The sequence below is a fragment of the Heterodontus francisci genome, chromosome 18 (genome assembly GCF_036365525.1).
Source record: "Heterodontus francisci isolate sHetFra1 chromosome 18, sHetFra1.hap1, whole genome shotgun sequence".
NCBI classification, from domain to species: domain Eukaryota; kingdom Metazoa; phylum Chordata; class Chondrichthyes; order Heterodontiformes; family Heterodontidae; genus Heterodontus; species Heterodontus francisci.
The window spans coordinates 53,846,181-53,862,823 of NC_090388.1; the positions used below are offsets into that span (position 1 = coordinate 53,846,181).

Consider the following 16,643-nt stretch of genomic DNA (forward strand, 5'->3'; position numbering starts at 1 on the left):
CCCCCCCCTGTCTTTTCTCTCGCCCCCCCCTGTCTTTTCTCTCGCCCCCCCCTGTCTTTTCTCTCGCCCCCCTGTCTTTTCTCTCGCCCCCCCGTCTTTTCTCTCGCCCCCCCGTCTTTTCTCTCGCCCCCCCGTCTTTTCTCTCGCCCCCCCGTCTTTTCTCTCGCCCCCCCGTCTTTTCTCTCGCCCCCCCGTCTTTTCTCTCGCCCCCCCGTCTTTTCTCTCGCCCCCCCGTCTTTTCTCTCGCCCCCCCGTCTTTTCTCTCGCCCCCCCGTCTTTTCTCTCGCCCCCCCGTCTTTTCTCTCGCCCCCCCGTCTTTTCTCTCGCCCCCCCGTCTTTTCTCTCGCCCCCCCGTCTTTTCTCTCGCCCCCCCGTCTTTTCTCTCGCCCCCCCGTCTTTTCTCTCGCCCCCCCGTCTTTTCTCTCGCCCCCCCGTCTTTTCTCTCGCCCCCCCGTCTTTTCTCTCGCCCCCCCGTCTTTTCTCTCGCCCCCCCGTCTTTTCTCTCGCCCCCCCGTCTTTTCTCTCGCCCCCCCGTCTTTTCTCTCGCCCCCCCGTCTTTTCTCTCGCCCCCCCGTCTTTTCTCTCGCCCCCCCGTCTTTTCTCTCGCCCCCCCGTCTTTTCTCTCGCCCCCCCCGTCTTTTCTCTCGCCCCCCCGTCTTTTCTCTCGCCCCCCCGTCTTTTCTCTCGCCCCCCCGTCTTTTCTCTCGCCCCCCCGTCTTTTCTCTCGCCCCCCCGTCTTTTCTCTCGCCCCCCCGTCTTTTCTCTCGCCCCCCCTCGCTCCCTCTCTCTCTCGCCCCCCCTCGCTCCCTCTCTCTCTCGCCCCCCCTCGCTCCCTCTCTCTCTCGCCCCCCCTCGCTCCCTCTCTCTCTCGCCCCCCCTCGCTCCCTCTCTCTCTCGCCCCCCCTCGCTCCCTCTCTCTCTCGCCCCCCCTCGCTCCCTCTCTCTCTCGCCCCCCCTCGCTCCCTCTCTCTCTCGCCCCCCCTCGCTCCCTCTCTCTCTCGCCCCCCCTCGCTCCCTCTCTCTCTCGCCCCCCCTCGCTCCCTCTCTCTCTCGCCCCCCCTCGCTCCCTCTCTCTCTCGCCCCCCCTCGCTCCCTCTCTCTCTCGCCCCCCCTCGCTCCCTCTCTCTCTCGCCCCCCCTCGCTCCCTCTCTCTCTCGCCCCCCCTCGCTCCCTCTCTCTCTCGCCCCCCCTCGCTCCCTCTCTCTCTCGCCCCCCCTCGCTCCCTCTCTCTCTCGCCCCCCCTCGCTCCCTCTCTCTCTCGCCCCCCCTCGCTCCCTCTCTCTCTCGCCCCCCCTCGCTCCCTCTCTCTCTCGCCCCCCCTCGCTCCCTCTCTCTCTCGCCCCCCCTCGCTCCCTCTCTCTCTCGCCCCCCCTCGCTCCCTCTCTCTCTCGCCCCCCCTCGCTCCCTCTCTCTCTCGCCCCCCCTCGCTCCCTCTCTCTCTCGCCCCCCCTCGCTCCCTCTCTCTCTCGCCCCCCCTCGCTCCCTCTCTCTCTCGCCCCCCCTCGCTCCCTCTCTCTCTCGCCCCCCCTCGCTCCCTCTCTCTCTCGCCCCCCCTCGCTCCCTCTCTCTCTCGCCCCCCCCTCGCTCCCTCTCTCTCTCGCCCCCCCCTCGCTCCCTCTCTTCCCTCTGTCCCTCTGTTGTTCCCTCGCTCTCTGTCGGTCCCTCTCTTTCTCCCCTCTCCTGCTCTCTGTCGCTCACTCTCCCTCTCTCTCTGTCGCGCCCTCTCTCTGTGTCTTTCGCCCCCCCTCCCTGGCGCCCCCTCGCCCTCCCGCATTTGGACTCCGCACTAGTCTGCAGTGAGCGATTCCATCCAAGGTACAACTGATTATATTCCGGCGTTCATGTTGGGTTGGGTCGGGCGCGGGTAAAAGTCAAAGGACTCGGGCCGGGCCGGCCTCGGGTTGGATGTGCTTCTGTCGGGCTCGAGTCAGGCTTCATTTGCAGACTCAAGCAGGTCTTTACTTCCCGTTTCTCTTTGCAGCTCACCAGCTCAGTGGAAATGGGGCCCTACAGCTCACCATGTGAAATTGATCTGTGAAATTAATGTGTTAGTTCCGTTTCTCTCTCCACGGATGCTGCCAGACCTGCTGTGTATTTCCAGCAGTTTGTTTTTATTTCAGATTTCCAGCACCCACAGTATTTTACTATTATTTTAGGGCACATGCAATAGCGTGTGGATAGAACATTCTGGTAAAGGGTTGCATATGAATTTTAATTTATCTTTTCTCTTTCAAGATGATAAATGATCTTTTTACTTTCAGCATTTCTATTTGTCTCTTATTTCCAGCATTTGCAGTTTTTTAAAACTTAGTTTTACATGTGTTTTGTGTGGAGATTCTATCTCTGATCTCTGTTGGACAAATTAGGCGTTAAGAAACTTTGTTTATCAAAGAGCATGATTTTCTTTTTTAAGAAAGCACTTAGAAAATGATTCTTTCAAAGGGGAAGTGGGGAGCGTCAGAGCCAATACAGCTTTGAAAAGGAAGATTACTTGAAGAGTGAACTTTTTCTGTTTTACAAACATTTGTCATATGAGCAACAATGCTGGAAAGCAGACATGCACCTAACCTCAAAGTGGATTGTACATGTTTGGCTATTTAAATATATGAAATCAGTTCATTCAGAGCATTACATAAAATATCTTAAAGTGAGATTTCTAAAGTGTAAGTAAAGCATGCATGAAAATAAGCAAGCAAGTACATTTAAGATGCATTTCTAGTGGCCTTGCTTAAAATGCAGACAGTAAAAGTAAAATATAAGAATTACTTCTATAAAGTTTACTTCTAACTTAAAAACCTGGTTGGATTCATGCTACCTCTTTAAGTGAGGTGCCATACCCCTGTTCTTTTGGGGAAAGGGTTGGAAAATAAATTTTCATGGGTATCATTTTGAAAGCCAGCATCCTTGTGAGGGGTCAGATGGCCTTGTTCTGAGCTGTAACATTTTAAGATTTATCATTTAGTTAGCCATTGAATTTATAGCCAGCGCTCACGATATTTTGGGATTTGAGTTGGTGACACTCAAATATTTTGGTTCATTGGTTTAACTGGTGCGTGCTTTCTCTTTAAAACATTGCTGTACTATCATCTTCCCCTCAATGATATAATCCTCATTATTTAGGAGGGAGGAAATCTTTCAGTTGATTGGCATCAACTGCATCCACAAAGATGTATTCCTTGTTTCCATCACCAGAGTGTGATGAATTGGATCAGATTTACTTGTTCTTCTGTTATTGCCCTCTCCGCTCCCCACTGCCCCAGATCCTCAAAGAGTTTCTGCCTAAGGCTGATTAACTTACCCTTTCAATGAAGCCAGTGAGTGAATGTGGGTTGACTGGAGTTCAAGGCTTTTTCACTAGCGCAGGTATCTCTATCAGTAAAAAAAAAAATTAAGTTTATTGGTATTGGTAACTAAGGAACATGTGCTGTCTGCCAACATCCTATTTCACAGATTTGTATTTTCCATATTTGTGCCTGTAATTTCCCACACATGGTCAGTTTCTGATTGAAAATATCCTTCCATTTTGGGATAATGAGCATTTTCATAAGAACAGAGGGATTGCCACTCAAGACTGCTCTCACCCAGATGAAGCAGTTCTTCTCTGTGGACGTACCAGAAATGCAGTGGAACGACTAGGAAGGGGTAGGATTAGAAGAAATGTTTCGAAATTTAAAAAAAGAGTAGTCTGTACATTTTATTGCAAACTTGTAAGCATTACAGTATTTTAGGTTTCAAAAGCAATAAACATTGCTGATTTTAAAAATAATGTTTTAATATAAAATGTATTCATTTTTCAAAAATTAACTTGAAAGTCAAGTTTCTAATAGATTATTTGCAAAGTGAGTCAAGATCCTGTTTAATATTTGTTCATTTCAGACTGTAACCATAAAAAGTAAAATTAGCTCCAATTAATGATCGGTTCCTCCCAGAGAAAGAGATAGGAAGCGTGGATATGTATGGGGTGTGACCTCTATGCAACTTGCCATACAGTGACTGCCTGGAACAAGCAATGATTACTAATGAGATTCTTCTGTAAAAGGAGAAAAGAAAATCTTTAGTTGAGTTAATGCACACTACTGTTAGGCACCTCTGAGAAGTTAGTTTCAAGTGGCATATTCCTTGAAATCAGATATCTCACTTTCAGACTGTCTTGCCCACTTCCTGAGAACAAATTGAAATCCTTGCTGGTTGTCTCGGCTTGTAAACTGGATCAGATTTTATATCGAAAAAGAATGCAATATCAATTTGTGAAAATAAAAGTTGTACACCGTTAAATTTTATTTAAAGTTCTTTTGTTTCCTTTTTACTCCTAACCTTAGCTTAACACAGCTGGAGCAGTTGAAGGCACAGCAAGGAGTTGAATCACCGTCTGGTGAAAACAAAGCTGTGGATATTGTGCAGATGTTATTCAAAGCTGAACATGAATATAACAAGGTGAGTGTGGTGACCACTAAGTAAGTTCCAAGTAAAAGAGAGAAGGAAATGTATGGATCCTTTGCAATGGTTGATGTAAATTGAGTGGAACTTAGTTCCTGAGCCTGGTTTATTCAAGTTGCAATCTTATCCTCTTTATTAATATGTGTTACGACCGATGTGAGAGGAGTGCACTGTCTTTTCTAGTCCCACTTCTCCACAGGTCACAACATATATTTTAAAATAGTTTACCCAGTTACCGATTCGGTCAATCATATACTCTACTCTTTATCCTAGAATAAAATACAACAACTAGGTTTCTTTAATAAACAACACAATTATCAGGTTATTATCAGCAAGACTTATCCAATAACAAAGCAAAGCATTAACACACATTGAAATATGAAAGTTCCCTTTCTAAATCCCACCCCCCCCTCCCCCCACCCCGCATACACACACTGAAAAAAATGCAGAAATTCTCTCTGCAGAGGTCTGGAGACAGAAGAAGAATACTTTGGTCAAACACTTGCTAATTCTTGAAGAAAAAAGAGAAGATATGGAAGGAAATGAGTTGGCCCTATTGGTACGGTGTCTGGGTATGCAGAGAAGGGTCACTGGGATCTTTTTATAAAGCAGTTCTTTTCAGGTGCTGTTGAGAATTAATCCCATCTTCTCAGGAGAAATGCAGCACCAGGGATTTTAGCTTTCCTGCAGTGGACCCCTGCAGGGTTTCTTCAAAGAGGTAAAGAAAGAGGTGAGCTGGGTGGTTTCTTTTTCCTTGGTGGGCAAAACACCAACTGTTTTCAAAACAGTTCAACTGAACTGAAAACACTAGCCAAACCCCAAACAGAAAGTCAATCTCCTGACTTCCATAAATCTTGACATGTGGCTTCTCTGTAAACATCTTCCCCAGGTCACCAAAGTTTCTGTTGTTTATTGAGCTTAAAGCACATGATTTCCAGCACAGGTTGGTTTCACATCTCAAGTGTCCTTTTAGTGAACTCGGTAAAAAAAAACACATCTGTGGAATCTTTTCAGTTTTAACACAAATCCTCAAAAAAAACTTGGAAGCTCTTATATAACACCTCCATCCTTGGAGGAATGAAACGCCATGTTTATAGGCGTTTCATTACAAACTGAAAAAATACAGAAGATGAAAAATATTAAAATACACTTACTCATTCTCATTCACTCTTTATCTGCAGCTAATAAAGTTCAGCTTTGTACCATCTTTGCACTCAGATAACTCAAAGTAATGTTAATTTCTAGACAAAGTACATTTTTTTCCCCACAATGTGGATAATCTTTAAGTGATAAGGTTGCAATACTAAACTTCATCGGAATAGACTGGCAATCTTTTTTGAATTTTTCCACAAAGGCTAGGGGTTTATGATCAGTATACACCAGTGTGTCTCTGCAGTCATGGCAGATATAGACTTCAAAATGCTTAAGAGCTAGTAGTGAGCCCAGGGTTTCTTTATCCACTGTTGAATATCTTTTTTGGTGTAGATTTACTTTTTTGGGAAAAGTATCCCACTGGCCGTCCTCTGCCTGATACATTGTCTTGTAACAAAACTGCACCGACCTCCAGGTGACCAGCATCAATTGCCACCTTGAAGGGCTCAGTGAAATTTGGAGCAGCCAACACAGGTCCATTAATCAAAATGGCCTCTTAAAAGATGCTTAGCACTCCCCTGACCACACTACCTTGGTTTTATTTTTTTGTAGCAAAACTATCAGTGGAGCAGCTATAGTACTAAAATTTGGTACAAACTTGCAGTAGAAACCACACATCCCCAGAAACCTCATGATTTCTCGCTTAGTCGTAGGGGCAGGGAACTCCACCAATGCTTATCCTTTTGTTGTTCTTGGCAACACTTGTCCTTGCCCTACTATATGCTCGGGGTAGGTTACTCTGATTTTTGCAAATTCACTTTTGGCAAGGGTAATCACTAAATTAGCCAATTGTAATTTTCAAAACGGAGCTTCCAGTTGTACCAAGTGGTCCTTCCAGGTGTCACTATACCAGCACATCATCAAGATAAACCACCCAGTTATGAACACTGGCTACCACTTGGTTCTTTAGACTCTGAAAAGTGGCTAGGACATTTTTTAGCCTGAATGGCATTACTCGGTATTGGAAAAGACCGTCTGGTGTGACAAAGGCTGATATTTCTTTAGCTCGGGATGTGAAAGGAACCTGCCAGTATCCCTTTAACAAATCTATTTTTGTAAGAAACATGGCGCTGCCCGCTCTGTCAATACAGTTTTACAAACGAGGAATTGGGTCAGAGTCTGCCTTTGTTACTGCATTAACCTTTCTGTAGTCTATGCAGAGTCGAGTTGAACCATCAGGTTTAGGCATTAACACCAGTGGGGAACTCCCAGCTGCTTTGACTGGGTTCAATTAGGTGGTTTTCCAATGTATTTTGGATTTTTGCTTTTACCTGGGCCTGTTTCTCTGGACCTAAACAATAAGGATGCAGTTTTTTATAGGAAAGGATTCCCCTACATCCACATCATGTGTGGCTAAGGTTATACATCCTGGCTTGTCTCTACAGACTCTTTAAATGCTGTGAGTAGCCTTGTCTTCTCATTGTTCTGCATCTAAATATGAAAGCATAGTGTCCAATCTCCCTCACAATTCAATATTAACTAACCAGGTAGTAGGAGGTTCAATTTGAGAATTGTCTAAGCTTCCTGCCTCATCCTCACTATGCCTTTCATGCTTCACTGTCCCTACTACCTGACATACCTGTGCTTGTGTATCCTCCTCCCGGCGATGATATTGTTTTAGCAAATTGATATGACAATCGATTCTTTTTCCAGCGATCTGGGTGTCAATCAAATAACTGACTTTATCAATTCTTTTGACCACTTTATAAGGACCACTGAACTGTGTTTTCAGCGGTTCACCCTGTAAAGGCAGGAAGCCTAATACCTCATCCCCTGGTGGAAATGTTCGGGTCTTGGCATGCTTGTCTGCCTATTTCTTCATGGTTGTTTGGAAAGTTTTCAGTTGTTCCTGAACCACTTTGCAGGCTCTCATGAGCCGGTCCTGGAACACGGATACTTAATCAAGCACAGAAGATTCGTCCCTCTGTTCTAAAAACTGTCCTTCAATTAGTTTTAGAGGACCTCTTATCATGTCCATAAACTGATTCAAAAGGACTAAAGCCGCTAGACTCATTAGGTGAACCCCTAGTGGCAAACAAAATAAATTCTAGCCCTTTATCCCAATCATTGGGATACTCATGACAGTATGCCTTGATCATTGTTTTGAGGGTCTGATGGTACCTTCCTAAAGCCCCTTGTTTCTGTGGGTGGTATGCTGAAGACTTTAACTGTGTTATACCTAAATTATTTATAACCTGCTGGAAAATTTTGGACAGAAAATTGGAACTTTGATCCGACTGAATCTCAATCGGTAATCCTTATCTATGGAGAACAGGGTTAACTTCTCTACCACTACCTTGCCAGAAATTGTTCTCAAGGGAATGGCCTCTGGGAACCGAGTAGCCATATCCATGATATTGGTGTCCTGCTTTTGTTTTCGCTAAAGGTCCTACGGAGTCTACTAACACCCTACTAAATGGTTCCCCAAAAACTGGTATGGGAACTAGAGGTGCCGGTTTTATGGTAGATTGCGGTTTTCCCAAAATCTGGCATATATGGCACGTTTTACAAAACTGCACCATGTCCTTGGAAAAACCTGGCCAGTAAAATGTCGACATGTATGTGATTGGGTCTACTGGATCCCCACATGTCCCACCATAGGAATTTCTTGGGCTATCCTTAATCTTTCTCGGCAGTACTTTGTCGGTACCGCTATCTGATGAACAAATTTTCCATTCTTCGTCCACAGGTCTGTGAGGAGGTCTCCACTTCCTTATCAGAATCTCATTTTTAATATAGTAGCCTTCAGATAACATCACCAAGCGTTCTGCCTTTAACGTACCCCAATCATAAGTGTCTAGCTCATAAACCTGTATATAAGATGTGATGTAAATGCCACAGTGGTTTCAGAAGCTTGCATACCTTCCCTTGCTTGATCTTGTTACAGCTTTTTAGACAGCTAACCACATCATTCTCCATTCTGCTCCTCAGTTGTTCTACTAGGTGGGGTTACCCATGCTTGGTAGCATTCATATAACCAGTCACAGGCACAGCACCTCCAGCAGTGGCTTATTTTTCCACTCTCACACTGACACCAAGGATCTATCCTTAGCCCGCCACCTCAACCTATCACGTGCTACCCTTTGTCAACATCATCCGTCGACAATTGGGTCAGCTTCCACATGTGTTACATGGAACTTGGAACACAGAAACAAGCTAGTTGGCCCAACTGGTCCATGCCGCTATTTATGCTGCCCACAAGCTTAAGTTTACCCTGGAAACACCTACTCATACCTCTTTCAACACCTCCATGTCCTCTGTGCTGTCAGACTGCTTGTCTGATGATCTAGTCTTGGATAAGCTGCTGTTTCCTCCAGCTAAACATTTGGAAGCCTCAACCCACCTCTTTCGGTCCCTGCCGCAAACTACATACCCTTCTCATCAATTCCATTCCTCTCCCCAGCCATTGCCTTGGATTTACATTGAACTGGAATTTTTACAACATTGGCCTCTTATTTGACTCAAAGATGATCTTGTGACCCCCGTATCATCTCCATTACAACTGCCTAATTCTGTGGCGACACCCACCTCCACCCCTTCCTCAGCCCATCTGCTGCTGAAACCCTCATTCGTACCATTGTCATTTTCAGTTTTACTATTCCAGTGTTGTTGTGGCCTGTCTCCCATCCTCCACTGTCTGTAAACATCAACTCATCCAAAACTCTGCTGCTCATTTCCTATCCTGCACCACACCCGCTCACTCATCACCCGCCATTGATTGCGTCCAGGACCCCAATGCTTCACATCTGGGCAAGTTACTGGAGTCTATAATCAAGGATAGGGTTGCTGAACACCGAGAAAAATTTCAGTTAATCAGGGACAGCCAGCATGGATTCATGACGGGAAGGTCATGCCTGACAAATCTCATTGAATTTTTTGAAGAGGTGACTAAGGTAGTGGACAGGGGAGTGTTTATGGATGTTATTTATATGGACTTCCAGAAGGCATTTGATAACGTCCCACATAAGAGACTGTTAACTAAGGTAGAAGCCCATGGAGTTGAGGGCAAATTATTGACATGGTTAGAAAGTTGGTTGAGTGATAGGTGGCAGAGAGTGGGGATAATGGGGTGGTACTCTGATTGGCGGGATGTAACTAGTGGTGTCCCACTGGGATCTGTGTTGGGGCCTCAATTATTCACATTATTCATTAACGACTTGGATGATGGCATAGTAAGTCATATATCCAAATTTGCTGATGATACAAAGTCAGGCGGCATTGTAGACAGTCTAGATGATGGCATAAAATTGCAAAGAGATATTGACAGACTAAGTGAGTGGGCAAAACTGTGGCAGATGGATTTCAATGCGGGCAAGTGTGAGGTTATCCATTTTGGACCAAAAAAGGATAGAGCAGGGTACTTTCTAAATGGGAAGAGGTTAAGTACAGTGGATGTCCAAAGAGACTTGAGGGTTCAGGTGCATAGATCTTTAAAATGCCATGGGCAAGTGCAGAAAATAATCAAAAAAGCTAATGGAATGCTAGCCTTTATATCTAGAGGATTGGAGTATAAAGACACAGAGGTTGTGCTGCAGCTGTACAAAACCCTGGTTTTACCCCACTTGGAGTACTGTGAGCAGTTCTGGGCACCACACCTTAGGAAAGATATATTGGCCTTGGAGGGAGTGCAATGTAGGTTTACAAGAATGATACAGGGACTACAGGGGTTAAGTTACGAGGAGAGATTACACAAATTAGGTCTGTTTTCGCCATAATTTAGAAGGTTATGGGGTGATCTAATTGAAGTCTTCAAGATATTAACAGGAAAAGACAGGATAGATAAAGATAAACTATTTCCACTGGTTGGAGATTCTAAAACTGGGGGGCATAGTCTAAAAATTAGGACCAGACCGTTCAGGAGAGATGTTAGGAAGCACGTCTTCACGCAAAGGGTGGTAGAGGTTTGGAACTCTCTCCCACAAACAGCAGTTGAAGCTAGAACAGTTGTTAATTTTAAATCTGAGATAGATAGATTTCTGTTAAGCAAAGATATTAAGGGATATGGGCCAAAGGCAGGTATATGGAGTTCAGCCATGATCTCATTGAATGGCGGGACAGGCTTGAGGGGCTGAATGGCCTACTCCTGTTCCTATCTTCCTATGTTCCTTTCTAAAATTCTTATCCTCGTATTTCAATCCTTACATGAAAGAAAGACTTGCATTTATATAGCGCCTTTCACAACCACCAGATGTCTCAAACCCAATGAAGTACTTATTTTCTGAAATGCTGTTTATCACTGTTGTTGTAGCAAACGCAGCAGCCAGTGTGCGCACAGGAAACTCCCACAAACAGCAATGTGAAGATGACCAGATAATCTGCTTTTGGAAATAATGCCCCTGCTCCTCTTCGAAATAGTGCCATAGGATCTTTTACATCCACGTGAGCAAGCAGATGGGGCCTCGGTTCCATGTCTCATCCAAAAGACAGCACCTCTGACCAGTGTTTTGCTCCCTCAGTACTGTACTGGAGTGTCGGCCTTGATTTTTGTGCTCAAGACCTGGAGTGGGACTTGAACCCAGAACCTTGTGACTCAGAGGCAAGAGTGCTACCAACTGAGCCATGGCTGAAGTATGTTCTCACTCCTTACTATCTCTGTAACCTCTTCCTACCCGACAATGTTTTCATCTCCCCCCCCCCCCCCCCCCCACTTCCTCCCCAAAAGCTCTCTGTTCATCTGAATCTGGCCTTTTTGTACATTCTGATTTCCCCCCTCACCCCCCCCCCCCCCCCCCCCTCGGCCCACTGTTTGCTGCCATGCCTTTAACGTACCCCAATCATAAGTGTCTATATCCCTTTCGTCCCTTAAGACGCTCTTTGAAAATTAATCTGTTTAACTAAACACCCTTCCTCCTCTTTGGATCTATTTTGTATTACACCCCTCAAGTGCTTTGGGATGTTTTTCTATTTTAAAGGTGCTATTTAATGCTGCTGTTATATACATTAAATAATCTGGGCTATCATATTGAGGGAACAATATTAATATTTGTTGTAAATTTGGCGGTATAATGTTGTTGTAAGGATCGTGAAAGACTGCAGGAGAACATAGAAAGGGTAGAATTGACAGATGGGTAGCAGATGCAATTCCATTATTTGAAAAAATGAAGTAATACAGATAGGGAAAGTACTGGTAAGATCTTAAATGGAATGTAAAATTAGGTAGAAACTATAGAACAGAAACAGATCATTTGACACAACTGGTCTGTACTTTACACAAGGCTCTTCCCACTACTTCCTCCCCTTGTTACGACCAAGGCGGGAGTAATGCACTGTTAATTCAGTCCCACTACTCCACGGGTCACAGCATATTCGTAAAATTTCCCACCTACCAGAAAATAGCCAAATTAAACACTCTATTTGTCTCCCGGAATAAAGCGCACCAAACCAGGTTTCTTTAAATAACAAAATTAACTATTTATTAATAAACTAAATCTTAAACAATACTGAGATAAATCTATATATGAAAAGATGTTATAACTCCTTATTCTTCCTAACCCTCATGCAAACACACATACTTTCAAAAACCAGTTAACCGGGGAAAAAGGCTTTTCTCTTTACAACTGTTTCTTAGGAGTAATAAAATAACTGGGTTGTATCGTTCTGGTGGGATATTTCTGGGTCGGTGAGGTGTCCCAGAGTCGAATAGCCAGATGCCACTCGAAGTCTCTCCAGGCAAGGTTATTGAACAGTCTGTGATGGGTAGGCGTTCAAGGCAATTAGTCTGCAGCAGGCGTTACACATATCTTTCAGCAAAGGGTGTAGTAACAGGTGTACTTGAGTTTTGAAATAGAAGTCTAGCAATAGAAGCTTTGAGCTTTCAGGATCTCCCAAAACATAAGAGGCAGCAGGGATTTATCAGTGACTGGACGCAATAGGAGTCTGCTACCTTTCAAAATGCAGGGCTTCCTCTCAGCAAAGGAGCCTTTCTCCACAGAGAGCAGCAACTCTTTTCCTGGGTCTTTTCCTCTCCAGGGTCTTTTCTTTCTCCAGGCAGACTTCAAATGTAGAAGTTCTTTCCAACAGAGGCAAATCTTTTTTTCAGAGAATAGGTCTTTTTTCTCTGGTTTGCAAACACAGGCCCAGCCAGCTCACTGCAGTGCTGCTCCCAGCTCCCTGGTCTTTTTCACACTGCAAAACTGAAACTAAAACCCACAATCAAGTCATGTGATAGTCATAAATCATTTCCCAGCTGAGCTGCTGGGAACAGATGTCTTGCCGTTTGTCCCACTCAGTTCACAATTCCAAGTTTCAGCATTCAGTGTTCATAAAGAAAAATCCTTTTTCTCAGTCTTTAAAAAGCACACAGAATTCTTAGCTTTCAATAAAAAAAAACAAAGCTCTTGTGACACCATCCTGCCTTCATTTCCATCTGTTGCTTTCTCACTCATTTATGCATCATGCCTCCCCTCAAATGTATCTAGACTATATACTTCAACCAGTCAATGTGACAGCAAGTTCAACATTCACACTATTTTCCGACTAAGTAAATTCCTCCTAAATTCTGTATTTCGTCTATTAATGGGTATATTTATATCCCCTTGTTTTAGACTCAGCCGCCACTGGAAACCGTTTCTCCTCATCACCCTAAAAAAAACCCCATCATAATTTTAAACATCGCTATCAGGTGGCCTCAGATTTCTCTTTTCCGGAGAAAAGGTCCCCAGCCTACTCCATCTTTCTTGATAGTTGCATCCTTTCAATTCTGGTAACATTTATATAAATCTTTTATGCACTGTCTCCAGTGCTTCAATATCCTTTTTGTTGTATGGAGACCAGAACTGCACATAATATTCCAAATGTAGGCAGCATGGTTCCTTGGTTATGTAGGGTATACCATCTACAAGATGCACTACAGCAACTTACCAAGCCTTCTTCGACAGTGCCTTCCAAACCTGCAACTTCTGCCGAGAAGGACAAGGGTAGCAAGTGCATGAGATCCACCTGCAAGTTCCCTTCCAAGTCACACACTAGCCTGACTTGGAAATATGTCGCTGTTCCTTCATCGTTGGAGTCACAATTCTGGAACTCCCTACCAGACAACTTTGTGGGAATACTTGTCTCACATGGACTGCAGCAGTTCAAGAAGGCAGCTCACCACCACCTTTTCAAGAACAATTTGGGATGCGCACTAAATGCTGACCTTGCCAGTGATGCCAGCATTCTATGAACAAATAAAACAAATTAAAAAAATATATAATTTTAACATTAGCTGTATGGCTTTTGTTTTCTGTTCTTCCAGAAATGAACTCCACTACTTTGTTTGCATTCTTTATGACATTGTTAGTTTTAATGATTTATGCATCTGCATTTTCAGATCTCTCTGCTCCTCTATCCCATTTTGTTTCTTGCCTTCCAAGGAATGAGTAATCCCTTTATTCCTCCTACCAAAATGAACCAAGTCATACTTTGCTATATTGAATTTAATTTGCCATTTGTTCACCCATTCTGCAATCCTATTGATGTCGTCTTGTATTCTAGTTTAGTCTTCACATTATTTGCTATACCCCTGCCTAAACTTATATTTTAGTTTAGTTTAGAGATACAGCACTGAAACAGGCCCTTCGGCCCACCGAGTCTGTGCCGACCATCAACCACCCATTTATACTAATCCTACACTAATTCCATATTCCTACCACATCCCCAGCTGTCCCTATATTTTCCCTACCACCTACCTACACTAGGGGCAATTTCTAATGGCCAATTTACCTATCAACCTGCAAGTCTTTGGCATGTGGGAGGAAACCGGAGCACCCGGAGGAAACCCACGCAGACACAGGGAGAACTTGCAAACTCCACACAGGCAGTACCCGGAATTGAACCCGGGTCGCTGGAGCTGTGAGGCTGCGGTGCTAACCACTGCGCCACTGTGCCGCCTCATCTGCAAATTTCATCACTATACCTCAAATTCCTGCATCTAAATTTAAGTTAATATATATGGTGGACAATAGTGGTTCCAGCATAGAGCCCTGCAGATCACAACTTCACACTCTGGGAAACATCCTTTAACTTCTATCCTCTGTTTTATTGTTTTGTAGCCATTTTTTAAAACCATTTTGCTGCAGGCTTCTGAATCCACACATCCTGATCTCGTGTTGCATCTTATTGAAGATAGTGTATCCCACAACCACTACATTAGCCTTATCTACTCCTATTTACGTCTTCAAAAATTTAATAAGGGGACCTTCCTCTTAGAACTCTGTGCTGACTTTTTTATTTTATTATCTCTAGATATTTTGTCGTCCGATCTTTTAGCAAAGGTTCTAGTATCTTTCCTACCATTGACATTAAATTAACTGGCTACTAGTTCCCTGGATTAGTTCCATCTCTCTTTTTGAAGGTAGGAATTACATTTGCTCTCTTAGTCCTCTGGCACAATTTCTATTGAAATTTTAAGTATGGATGCTAGTGCCTTTACTGTCTTTCTTCTTTTGAGGATCTGTTGGTGCAGTTCATTTGGACCTGGAATTTTGTCATCTTTGGCTGACATCTCCTTTCTGTCTTAACTGTTGTAATATTCCTCCACTTCTACTATTTCCATTTTCAGTTTATTAGCTTCTTCAGTGAAAACTGAGGAAACATATTCAATATTCCGAACATTTCGGTATGATCTGCGAGCTTACATTGCTCATCTCTTGGTGGCCTTATCCCTATCTAATTTGCCTTTAGGTTTCCTATAGATTATTTTACCATTTACTTTTAAATTCTTTGGTATTTTCATGTCATATTTCCTGTTTCTTTTTTGCCTCTTTCCTAAGCTCATTATATTCCCTTTTTTCTTCATCTCCTTTCTTGTTCATGTACTTTGTGTATGCCTTTTGTTTTAGATTCAGTATTAGCCTCATCTCTTTATTTATCCATGACATGTCATTTTTGGCGAAGAGGAGCAGAGGGATTTTCATATACAGATACTCAGGCCATTAAAGGCGTCAGTTCAAATAGGTAGTGCCACAAACATGGATAAACTGACTCTTTTTGGTTCTGTATCTAGAGGCATAGAATACAAAAGTAGGGACTAATATTGAACCTCTACAAGACCTATTGAACTATAGTGTGCAGATCTGGGCACCCCATTCTGGGAAGGATATAAAAGCATGGAAAAATACAGCTTTGATTCCCCAAGATGTTACAAGAGGTGTGGAGTTACAGTTATGAAGAGAGACTTGAAAAGTTGATTTTTTTCCATTACAGCTGAGATGGTCAAGAGGTGACTTGATCAAGATTTTTATAATTTTGGAATGTTATAATAAAATGGTGATAGATTTCAACTAGTAACAAGAAGACATCAATTTAAAATAATAATGAAAGAGAAGAGAAAACATTACAAAGAAAGTGGTTAGAATATGAAATTCTTTGACAAAAATTGTTTTTGAAGCAAAGTCTATAAATTCTTTTTAAAAAAAAAAAAAGTTGCTTGAGAAAGAAATACTGGAGATGATGAGAAAGATGGTGGGAATAGACTAGGTGGTTCCTGTGCACAAAATTGCTGGCACAGACTAATTAAGCCAAACGATCTGTTTTCTGTGCTGTAGTCGCATCCTTTGACTGGAGATTAATTATACATTGTCACATTTTCAAATGTTAATTTGATTTTGAAATTGATCAGGCGGGGGTGATCCTTTACCACCAGTTTTTTACTTGGCGATAAAAGTTAAAATGTACCTCTTTGTAATGAATAATGATCGTTCAAGTTCTGTGCTTTTAACTTTTGTTTCAGGTCAAACAGTCCTCCGAGCCAAAGCAGATAACTAGTTCCAGTCTGATTCACAACAGTTCAAACCTGATCAAGCCAATTCCCATTAAACTGACTGAGTTTGGAACAGAGACCCATTACCAACAAATACAGCAACAAGACAAGGTATTGGGTTTAAAGTTCACCAGTGACTCTATGGCATTGCTTGTACTATCTCCTCCTATGTGTCAGGGGATGTGTTATTTTAGTCACGTGAATTTTGTCCTATGGCATACTTAGACAAAAAATATTAGATATCTCTTTCAATAACTAAATCTACTTTGTTCCTATTGTTTCTCTTTCACTTTTTTTCCCCTTTTTCTCTTTC

At 43.3% G+C, this 16,643-nt stretch overlaps 1 protein-coding gene across 4 annotated transcripts in view; it reads left to right on the top strand.

Moving 5' to 3' along the window:
- dcp1b (decapping mRNA 1B) overlaps nt 1-16,643 on the top strand; it is a 144,066-nt gene that overhangs the window by 81,644 nt on the left and 45,779 nt on the right. For all 4 annotated transcript variants that reach the window (XM_068050770.1, XM_068050766.1, XM_068050769.1 and 1 more), the window contains 2 exons: nt 4,320-4,434; nt 16,301-16,441. In XM_068050770.1, coding sequence (XP_067906871.1) covers nt 4,320-4,434; nt 16,301-16,441 — 256 coding nt within the window. The remainder of the gene's footprint in view (nt 1-4,319; nt 4,435-16,300; nt 16,442-16,643) is intronic.